General features: G+C 41.4%; 1 protein-coding gene across 8 annotated transcripts in view; it reads left to right on the plus strand.

Moving 5' to 3' along the window:
• Nucleotides 1-12,145, plus strand: part of STAG1 (STAG1 cohesin complex component) — a 391,540-nt gene that overhangs the window by 247,153 nt on the left and 132,242 nt on the right. For all 8 annotated transcript variants that reach the window (XM_065557025.1, XM_065557022.1, XM_065557021.1 and 5 more), the window contains one exon: nt 3,907-4,010. In XM_065557025.1, coding sequence (XP_065413097.1) covers nt 3,907-4,010 — 104 coding nt within the window. The remainder of the gene's footprint in view (nt 1-3,906; nt 4,011-12,145) is intronic.

Here is a 12,145-nt window from a genome sequence, read left to right on the forward strand (position 1 = left end):
TGAACTTTTGAAATGTATCCTTCTCAAAGTCCAGTGCCCCTGATGTGAGGAAAGGTGCCATTGAGTTTGGAGGAGGAGGTTCCATGCTGATTTCTTCCCCACTGGTGCTTCCTACAATGCAAATTGATCTGTCCCTGCAACCTCAGATATGCCAGTGTTTGTTAATTGTCCGTGATTGCAACTGGATGGAGGTCTTGTTTTTTCCTTTGTCTGGAAAAAACTGTTTTCACACTCCCCTAATTTGTCTGATTTAAACACAATTTAGTCCCATATTTCCTTCATATTTGTATGGTCCTTTGGGCATTTACCATACATACATCATGCAAGAATATTAATGATTAGTGTGTTATGGAACCATTGGAACAGATTACCATAGGATGTGATCAGTGTTCCAACACTTGACTTTTTTTTTTTAATTAAAATTGGATTTTTTTAAGACATGCTCCAGATATAGTTGTTGGCTTGATGCAGAAATCACTGAAGTATTTGGCTTGTTTTATGCAGAGATCAGACTAGATAATCACAGTGGTCCATACTGGTCTTAAGTCTACAAAATGTTTAAGGAATTGCCAGAAAATACACATGATTTTCTGCCAATGAAAATGATGGAGAAAAAGGGGTAGCAGAGAATATCATTAACCTCCAGACTTGCTGAGGCTACTTTTCAAAAGTGAAGGGAAAATCCTAAGTCAAGAAATATGGCTTATCTTTGTACATTCCCCATCAAAATATCCACATGGCTTGGTGCAAATATGCAGGGTCAGTTTTCCAGGTTGGGTAGCTGAGGAATAGAGCTAATGACTTGCCAAAAGTTATAATTAGTAAATTTGTAGCAAATCTGGCACAAGTCACACTGGTCGTTGAGGTGGCAAGATCTATGGAGTTTATACACTAGAGCACAGTGACTCTTAGAAATCTGTTCAGATCTCTGCCCTTAGTTAGTAAAATGTATGTAATAATTCATAACCTCATTTGTAAAGTGGTTTGATGGCTACAGGTGAAGAAGCACTAGGTGAGTCCAAAATACAGGCATACAAATCAATGGAGTAATTTGGTGTAGAATACTGTAATTCACTCCCTTTCAGCCTAATTTTTCACTGCCATGCACCTTTTGTGGACATTTATAGCTGTGTAAAATGAGTAAAAGGTGGGTGAAATATGCAAGGCAGTAGAGAATTCAGGCCCAATATTTTCAGTGACATAATTTGATAGGTTAACTAAAACACTGTGGCCTAATGGGTGTATCAAAGGCTTTGGAAGCAGGAGACCTGGCTTCTAGTTTTGGATTTGATGCTTAATTTGCTATTGCTATTTAGTGAGTAGTGAAAATAGACTTTACTGTTCACACTTTCATATCTAATTGACATACGTGGGGAAAGAACAAGAATATCGTGTCAGATGTGCACTGAAAGAGTAAGTGCTTAGCAGGAATCGTTGTTAGCTTCACCACTTACTTTTTTAATTTAAATTGTTTATATTTTTAAACTACCTTCATTTACCTGAAGAAACCAAAATATAAAACATTATATAAACCTTGGAAATTCCAAAACCAAAAAATTTTGTTTCAAAAGTCAGTTATGTTTTTTAGGTATAATCATCTATCACATTATTTATAAAATCCAAGCTCTTAAAATCTAATCCTGGTAAACACGACGAGCAAGAAATGTAAAAGTGCTTAAGTGACTTAGGCACACTCTCCCTGTGTCCCACCCTCCCAATTCCTAAATTATTTAGGTGCTTTTTGAAAATCCTACCTATCATCATCATCATTTTAATATAAAATAAACATAAAAACTAAAAGAAAAAACACATTGGTGCAGAACATTGATGGCTGCATTATTATAAATTTGAAATAATAATATTGATCACTGTTGTAATAGCTTTTTCTAAATGGGGTAAACCAAGGCACAGTAAAGTTAAGCGACTTGCCTAAAGTTACCCAATTCAGTGGCAAGATCAGGAATAGAAGCTGGGAGCTTTTGCTCTAAGTACACTGCTGTGATCACTAGACTACACAAAGGCCCCATTCAGACAGACACCTGTGCTGGTGCAGAGCTCCAGTGGCTTTAGTATTTCAAAGGCTAATGTGTTGTTATTTAAAAGAGTAAAGGTGATGAACAGGTCTGTTACCCTGACTTTGATCACAGAAATATGGTACAGCTGCTCTAAAATTCAGCCATGAAGGCAGGAACAGATCATAAATCCATGTTGAATGGTATTAATTTTATTGAAAATGGATCTTGTTAAACAAACTTGATATCACTGTTTGATGAGAGTGCAAGCTTTCTTGGTAAAGTTGCTGGACTATGTTGTACTTGTAAGCAATTTCACATAGTACTGCAGGACATGCTAATTTAAAAAAACTAGCATTCTACAAAATCAGTGTAGTACATACTAAATTGATTAGAGGCTGGCTAACTGATCATAAAATGTAATTGTTAATGGTGAATTGTTATTGAATGTGTGTGTTTCTAGTGGGATCCCACAAGGATTAGTCATTGGCCCAGTGCTATTTAATATTTTTATCCGTGGTCAGGAAGAAAATATTAAATGATCCTTGCTAAAAGTTTGCAAATGACAAAAATTGGTCAGGGGATGAATATGAGGAGGACAGGTCATTGTTGCAGAGTAATCTGGGTAAGTTGATAAGCTGGGCACAATCAAACAACATTCGTTTCAATACAACCAAATGCAAGGGCATATATATATAGGAACAAAGAATGCAGGCCATCCTTACAAGGTAGGAACAATATAATGAAAAACGGTGACTCTGAAAAGGACTTAGGGGTGATAATGGCTAACTAAGTGAACCTGAGCTCCCAGTGCAATGCTGTGGCTAAGGAGGCTAATGCAATCCTTGGACATATAAGTAGAAATTTCAAGCAGGAGTAGGAAGATTATTTTACCCATGTATGTGGGATTCGTGGTTTCTAGCATCCACACTTTTAAAAGGATGTTGAAAAATTGGAGAGGATTCAGAAAAATTATTTGAAGAATGGAAAACCTGCAATAGGATGCGAGACTTAAGGATCTCAATCTATTTTGCTTGTAAACGAGACAGTTGACTTGATTACAGTCTACAAGTGCCTATACGAGGAGAAGATCTCTGATGGTAGAGGGCCTACTAATCTTGAAGAAAAACACACATCAAAGTACAATGGGTGGATGGTGAAGCTAGATAAAGTCCAAATAGAAATAATTTATGAATTTTATAGTGAGTTTAATTAACCACTGGAACAATCAATTAAGGGAGTGTGGTGGATTTTCCATCACTTAAAGTATTTTAATCAAAGCCAGTTGCTTTTCTAAAAGATTTCTAGCTCAACCAGAACTTATGGGCTTGATGCAGGAACCACTGGATAGAACTCTGTAGCTTATGTTCTGTAGGAGGTCAGAGTAAAAGATCATAATGGTCCCCTCTGGCCTTAAAATCTGTTAAACCAGGAATTTCTGATAATAGTGAAATAGATTATTTTGAAAAGCTTATATAATGGGTCTGAATAGATTGTGTCCTAAATTAACATTTAGCCTCAGGGTAGAACTTTCAGAAGTACCTAAGTCCCATTTTCAACATTGACCTTAGGTCCAGATGTTCAAAGGTATTTAGGTGCCTAATTAGAATTTCACAAGCACCCAGGCACCTAACTCCTAATTAAATCAATGGGTGCTTGTTAAAAATCTCATTAGGCTCCTCTCTGCATCATTAAGATCCTAAATGCCTTTGAAAATCAGGCCCTAGACCCCTTTTTGAAAATGGGATTACAGTTTCTAAATCACTTAGGTACTCTTGAAAGTTTTACCATTGACTAGTTTACTACATTTTGTGCATGCATTCCATAAAATCACCATGTATATGATTACCTTAATACAGTTGATCAAATCTACTTTCCTTTTCTTTCTCCACAGCAATGTCTGACCGACAAGAGAGTGCTCTGATTGAGCTGATGGTGTGTACAATTCGACAAGCTGCTGAAGCACATCCACCAGTGGGCAGGGGAACTGGCAAGAGAGTGAGTTTTATTGAAATAGATGGTTCAGATCTTTGTATCACTATGAAATGTTTATATGTTATAGGTGTAGATATATTGTAATACTTTTGTCTGTCGGGTTTAGTGTGTGGATGGCTGGGTGATGTTGGTGGCCTGTGATGTGGTGGGCCCTTCTGGCCTTACACTCAATGATTCTATGATGATGATATATTGATGTACTCTAGAACCATAGTGACAGATCGTTGCAGTTGACAAAAAATGTTATGGGACTTTTGTAACCACCTAATTGTGTTCTGACTTGAATTTTTTTTGGAGAAAAGTAATGGAAATGATAAATCTGAATACGTTTGAATTTTTTAAAGTTCTTTTGCATTCCTAAGTAATTAGGTAGTTGTAAAATTATATCTTGAGAAAAATCACTTTCTTCAGAATTTTAGACAAGGCATCTCATTTTTTTGGAATGCTTTTGTTGAAAATGACAGACAATAAATTTTATTAAAATATTTATAGAAAAATAATTTTCTTCTCTGGTTTTAAAAAAGCAAAGACAAAATTATTAACTGCTTTACTTAGGTAAGTATTGTCAAATCAGTTTGCAGCAGTACAGCAAATATGACAAAGAGTTCATAAATATTAATTATGTCAATATTCCTCAGCTTCACAGAATAAGATTCAACTAGGAGTCACCAAATGAAATTAATATGTAGCAGGTTTAAAACAAACAAAAAGGAAGTATTTCTTCATACAACGTACAGTCAACCTGTGGAACTCTTTGCGAAAGGATGTTGTGAAGGCCAAGACTATAACATAGTTCAAAAAAGAATTAGATAAATTCATGGAGGAGATAGGTCCATCAATGGCTATTAGTCAGGATGGGCAGGGATGGTGTCCCTAGCCTCTGTTTGCCAGAAGCTGGGAATGAGCGACAGGGAAAGGATCACTTCATGATTACCTGTTCTGTTCATTCCCTCTGGGGCAGCTCGCATTGGCCACTGTCAGAATACAGGACACTGGGCTAGATGGACCTTTGGTCTGACCCATTATGGCCGTTCTTTTGTTCTTATCACTGTAGACTGTTGTTTAAATAGATCTTACAGTTCCATCAAATATTGCAACAAAATTTAAGCACAGTAAGGATTTCCTAAGGTGATTTCCATCAGCCATAATGGAGTTAGAGAGGAATTTCCCTATTTTACATGGTTTTCCTGTTTAAAATTGGATTTTTTTTAAAGAAACTGTTTCTGCCTCTCACAGAATTGATACAAATTGCTCAGTTAGAAAGGAGCATGCAGACTTTCCATTCCCCTACAAATCACCTGTGCTCATCAATAGACACCAGTCACAGCCAGTTAACCTTACTTAACTCTGCCCTGGGTTGAAAAGACCACCTCTGTCCCTAAACAACACTCAGTACAAATAACAAGAAAATCAACACGACCAAAGACTGCTCACCTACCTACAGTACTGAGGGAATCCCATAACAAGTGCTCGGTGCCAGCTGCAACAGTACTGAAGCCATCCTCCATAGGTTCCCACTCAGCCCAATCTTTGATACCGTCAGTATCTCAAGAGTTTAGGTACCCTAAGGATCTGATAATACCTTCTGAGCCAGAATCTCCTCTGTTAACAAGTGCTGCGGATTAGTCAGTTGTCAAGAGTCTCTTGATCACCGATCCCGCTATCACCTAGAACACCACATTGCCCTCATCTACTCTGCAAGCTGAACAGCTATGAGTATGTGGAAGAGGACTCATCAGTCTCTCAAATTTCAGGGCAGGTTTCCCCTACCTATTCTAGGACACATTGTTCTCCCTCCTATACTGACGTTGTCATAAACATACAGCTAAGGGTAGCATAAAATCCCTCCTTTACTTGTAAGGGGTTAAGAAGCGCAAATAACCTGACCAAAAGGACCAATAAGGAAAGAAGATACTTTCAAATCGGGGGATGTGGGTGGGAGGGGAAAGGGGTTGTTTGTGTCTCTTTGTTGTGCTCTCTTGGGACAGAGAGAGGGACCAGGCCGGAAAAAAAACCTCTCCTAAAATCCTACCTGAAATAAGCATCTGAGGCCTTGGCTACACTTACCAGCTAGTTCGACGGCTGGAAATCGAAGTTCTGGGTTCGACTTATCGCGTCTAGTCTGGACGCGATAAGTCGAACCCGGAAGTGCTTGCCGTCGACTGCGGTACTCCAGCTCGGCGAGAGGAGTACCGCGGAGTCGACGGGGGAGCCTGCCTGCCCAGTGTGGACCAAGGTAAGTTCGAACTAAGGTACTTCGACTTCAGCTACGTTATTCACGTAGCTGAAGTTGCGTACCTTAGTTCGAATTAGGGGGGTAGTGTAGACCAAGCCTAAGATTACAAAAATTGTAAGTAAATCAAGGAAATGCATTAGATTATCTTTTGGTTTAGCTTGTGAATTTTCCCTATGCTAAGAGGGAGGTTTATTCCTGCTTTTTGTAACTTTGAAGTTGAGCCTAGGGGGGAATCCTCTGTGTTCTCAATCTTATTACCCTGTAAAATTACCTTCCATTCTGATTTTACAGAGTTGCTGCTTTTACTTTTTTCTTTATAATAAAGTTCTTCTTTTAAGAACCTGATTGTTTTTTGGTGTCCTAAAAACCCAAGGGTCTGGTCTGTGCTCACTTGATTAACCTATTGGTTGGTATATTATACTCAAGCCTCCCCAAGAAAGGGGGTGAAGGGGCTTGGGGGGATATTTTGGGGAAATAGGAACTCCAAATGGTCCTTTTCCTGAATCTTTGCCTAACTCACTTGGTGGTGGCAGCAATACCATCCATGGACAAGGAAGGGATTTGTGCCTTGGGGAAGTTTTTAACCTGAGCTGGTAGAAATAAGCTTAGGGGGTCTTTCATGTGGGTCACCACATCTGTACCCCAGAGATCAGAGTGGGGAGGGAACCCTGACATGGTGGCAGCGTGGTGGGATAATTTTGAACCAGAAGCACAGACCTCAGGATTTTAAAAACATTTTTTCTTTTGGCTGATTGAAAACCAGGGAGGTTTTTTTTAAAAGGATACTTTTAAGCTGAGAGCAGCTGGAGTTTTTTTTTCTTTGCCTGGAGGCAGAGGAATTAAGTTACAGCAAGGGAATTAACAAGCTGGGTTTTTTGTTTTTCTTTCTTTCTTTCTAGCTCTCAGGTTGGGTTAGGCTAAGCTAAGCATAGGAAGGCTAGAGTGACGTAAAGTGAGGTCCAAAAGAAACTAGAATTAGCCAGATTGGAAGCTGAAGAGATACAGAAAGAACATGAAAGACAGATGGCCTTAAAGTGCTTGGAATTGGAAGCGGAGGAGAGGCAACATGCAAAACGCTTGGATACGGAATTAGAACTGAAGCGCTTAGATCTGGAGAGGGCTAAGCTGAGTCTACCAGATAACCCTGACAATCCTTCTCCAGGTACCGCTCCCCATTCCAAAAAATTCCCCACCTACAAGGTAGGCGATGATACAGAGGCCTTCTTAGAAAATTTTGAAAGGTCCTGCCTTGGGTACAGCATCTCTACAGATCAGTATATGGTGGAGCTGAGGCCACAGCTCAGTGGACCCTTAGCAGAGGTGGCAGCTGAAATGCCTAAGGAAACATGAACAGCTACAAACTTTTTTTTAAAAAGGCCAGAATTACAATGAGGCTAACACCTGAGCATGCCCGTTGGTGGTTCAGAGCCCTAAGGTGGAAACCAGACGTGGCATTTTCCTGACACGCCTACCACATTGTAAAAAAATTGGGATGCCTGGATATCAGGAGCAAGTGTTAAATCTCTGGAAGATCTGTCTTTCCTAATGCAAATAGAGCAATTCTTAGGGGGTGTTCCTGAGGAAATAGAAAGGTACATCCTAGATGGGAAGCCCAAAACTATAATCGAGGTGGGGGAGATCGGAACCAAATGGGTGGAGGTGGCAGAAAAGAAAAAAGCTAGTAGCAGTTGGAGCGGATATCAGAAGGGACAATCCGAAACACCACCTTACCACCGGGGGCAGCCCAAGGCCCCATCAACATCCCAAGGAAAACCCCAAACACTTTATCGTCCCACCCCACCAGTCTCCAGCAACCCACCTTGACCCAGTGACCAGTCAGCTGGGCGATGTTTTAAATGTAACGAGCTGGGTATTGTAGTTCATTACACCAGAATCACACCAAAGTTCCCCAGGCCCAGATGCTTCCCAGATACCCTCAGAGTGAAGGGAAACTGTGAGTGTGGGCGGGAAGAAGGTTATTGCGTGGAGGGACATTGGAGCACAGCTGTCAGCTATCCACCAGTCCTTAGTGGACCACAAATTCATCAACCCAAAGTCCCAAGTGACGATTCAACCCTTCATGTCCAACTCTTTAAACTTGTCTACAGCCAAGATGCCTGTCCAGTACAAGGGCTGGTCAGGAATGTGGACTTTTGCAGTCTATGATGATTATCCCATTCCCATGCTGCTGGGGGAAGACTTGGCCAACCATGTGAAGCTAGCCAAGAGGGTGGGAATGGTCACCCGCAGCCAGACTAAGCAAGCCTCCATACCTATCCCTGTACCAGAGCCCCAAACTGAGGTGGTAGAACCGGATCCCCTGCCAATGACTGCAACAGCCATAGTGGATCCAGTCCCAGAGACCCAACCAGAACCAGTCCCAGAACCAGAATGGGCAGAGCAGCCAGCACTGAATCCAATCTACCACTCCAACGCCAGAGGGCACCACTGAGCCTGCACTGGCAGCAGCAGATAAATCTACGCAAGAGGCTCAGCCGAAACCTGAAATACAACATAGTGCACCAGTGGAGAGCGGGTCACAGTCAACGAAAACAACTCCATCACCTACATCGCTTCCAGAGGGACCAAGCCCAAATCCACAATCCAGTGAGGAACTGATGTCTCCAGCATCAAGGGAACAGTTCTAGGCTGAGCAGGAAGCAGATGAAAGCCTCCAGAGAGCTTGGACGGCGGCACGGCGCAACCCACCAACTCTCAGCTCCCGGTTTGTTGTAGAAAGGACTTTTATACAAGAAAACTCTTTCTGGTGGACACCAAGAACACTGGCCTCCTCAAAGACAGTTGGTAATTCCAACTAAGTACCGGGTAAAGCTCTTGAGCTTAGCCCACGATCATCCTAGTGGCTATGCTGGAGTGAACAGGACCAAAGACCGTTTGGGAAGTCCTTCCACCGGGAGGGAATGGGCAAGGATGTTTCTACCTATGTCTTGTGAGGTGTGCCAAAGCGTGGGAAAACCCCAAGACCAGGTCAAAGCCCCTCTCCAGCCACTGCCCATAATTAAGGTTCCATTTCAGCGAGTAGCTGTGGATATGACACCCACATGGCAGGAACTCAGATGGCTGCCACAACCTATGCTATTTGGGCCTTCTCAGTGGCCTTGCTGGGATCTGTGGGTGTTCTATCGCCAACAGTTTACATTGCGGTCCTCGCACTACCGGAAGAAACAGAGAAGAGCCCATTCTCCTCACCCTCTTTACCATCACCTAGGCCAGAGTGATCTTTAAGGAGCAAGAGGCAAGGGTCAATGAGGAGGTGACACCTCTTACTAATATATCCTACGTATCTCCTAATTGAGCTGTCATGTCTTCATCACCTTCTATGGCGGGTGACTTCAGGCAGTTTCAGGCTGTGATGAAGCAGATTGCTGACATGCTGCAGATTCCCTTAGAGGAGGTTCAGGAGTCTCACCATAAACTCTAGTATGTTACAAACTTCTACATCTATGAAGATTGCCATTCCAGTCAATGAAGCTCTTATGGAGTCTGTTAAGTGGGTTTGGCTAACCCCTGATACCACACCGCCTACCTATAAGAGAACAGATTCCAGCTAGGGAATCAGAGTTTGTTTTCTTACCCAGCTCCAAAATCCTTAGTAATGGAGGCCATTAATGAATAAGGCAGACAACGTAACTAAAAGTCTACCCCATACAGTAAGGATCACAAGAGACTCTAACTTTTTGGTCATACATCCTACGCTGCAGTTCAGAATAAAAATAAAAAAAAATAAAAAAATAGTGAATCATCAGGTGATCGTGGCCAAATACAACTATTTAAATTATAATAGTTTCAATTATTTTATTGCGCATCTGCCAGAAGAACATCTGGACAGTTTAAGTCCATTATATAAGAGGGTTAGTTCTTAGCAAAGACATTTGCTCCAGGCCTCCTTGTTTGCAGCATATACTGCAGCATGGCTTGTCTCCAGTGGAGTGGTCATAAGAAGAGCATCTTGGCTACAGCTGTTGAGCTTTACAAGAGAGGTTCAGAGTACTATCAAAAATCTCCCTTTTGATGGTTACAAGCTCTTTGGGGACTTGACGGATATATCTCTCCACACTTCAAAGGACTCAAGAGTTACACTGCAACCCCTAGGGATTTACACTCCAGTAAATAAAAGGATATTTATTAGGTCTTGGTTGACACAAAGAGCATGCCCATCGATATTCAACATATTGTAGACCTTTTGAACCTCTGTCCAAGAGACCAAGATACACAAAAAAGAAACCTCTTTTGGCTACAGCTACATCATTTTAGTCATCCATGTCCTCCAAGTGACAGTTCTGATGGCTTGGTCAAGAGTCTGAACCGTCCAACTGACAAGGTCTGCACTATCTTACACCCTTCCGTCCTTTTGGGTGCCCTCTCTCCCATTTTCAGGATGCATGGGAACATATAACATTGAACAAATGTGTTTTGGAAGCCATAACAGCTGATTACACTATCCATTTCAAATCTATCTCTCCTACCCATTCCCCCTCCCCATCCCTCTTCAAGGATTCCTCTCATGATCAGTTGCTAGAGCAAGATGTCCTCTACATTTAGGAACTATAGAACCAGTTCCTATGGAACACAGGGGATTCTATTCAAAGTACCTCCTGATTCCCAAAAAGAATGAAGGATGGAGGCTAATTTTAGACCTCATGTCTCTAAACAAATGTGTAAAGCAACAAAAATTCAGGATAGTGACACTTGCAGATATAATTCCTTAGTTAGAAGTAAGAGATTGGTTTGCAACTCTCAACCTAGAAGACTCATTTTAATGTTGCTATTCACCCTTCACTACAGGAGATTTCTTTGTTTTCTAATAAACAATGAGCTCTACAAATACAGGGTGCTCCCTTTTGACCTGTCTTCAGCACCAAGGATATTTTCAAACATTCTGGCAGTAGTTTCTGTTTACCTACATCGTTTGGGTATAATCATTTCCCCACGCCTAGACAATTGGTTGATCAGGGACAGAGCATATCAGGAAGTGTTGACGTCAGTAAAGAGTACTTGTTCCCTGTTTCACAGCTTGAACCTTCAAATTAACCTTGAAAAGTCCTTTTTGACTCCTCTACAGCATTTAGATTTCATAGGAGTTTCCCTGGCTGCACTGACAGGCAGAGCATAGCTACCATCCAGCAGATTTCATGCATTAGCAAATCTCATGTAAAAGATTCTGGTTGTTTCTCTAGTAATAATAAAAGATTGTCTTCAGCTGCTGGGACACAGGTCAGCTTGTGTCTTTGTAGTGTTCAGCATGTCAGATTACACCTTCGAGGTCTACAGGGATGGCTTTGAACGGATTACAAACCAAACAAATTTGCAGTTTAGGCAGATTAATGTCTGTACTCCAGTGGGTTCCTCACTCACTCATCTGGTGGAAGTACCAAACCAAAACCTGCACAGATGGTCCATTCTTGTAGATTCCCCCTATCATAGTGATATCACATGCTTCATTTTTGGACTGTGGGTAACATCTGGGACCTCACAAGGTTGAGGAAAAATGGACACTACAAGAGCAGCTTCTCTACATTGATCTTTTGGAATTGAGAGCCATCAAAAATGCTTGTCCACACTTTCTACTGCTAATCAAATCAAAGTCTGTAAGGATAATGACAGAAACAAGGCATGCATGTATTATAGCAACCATTAGGATGGTGCACATTCCCCATCTCTCTGGGCTGAAGTGATGAAACTCTGAAGTTGGTGCATAGCTAACCACATATTCATTTCAGCTTCTTGCCTCCCAGGTGTTGAGAGCGCTATCACAGATGACCTCAGCAGGCATTTCTTTCAAAGTTACAAATGGGAACTGAACTTCTGAGTCCTCCACAAGATATTCTCAGCCGGGAGGGTACTCTGTTTGCCATGGCAGCCAACGCAAAATGTATCAGTC

Source organism: Chrysemys picta, chromosome 9, assembly GCF_011386835.1.
Source record: "Chrysemys picta bellii isolate R12L10 chromosome 9, ASM1138683v2, whole genome shotgun sequence".
Taxonomy (NCBI): domain Eukaryota; kingdom Metazoa; phylum Chordata; order Testudines; family Emydidae; genus Chrysemys; species Chrysemys picta.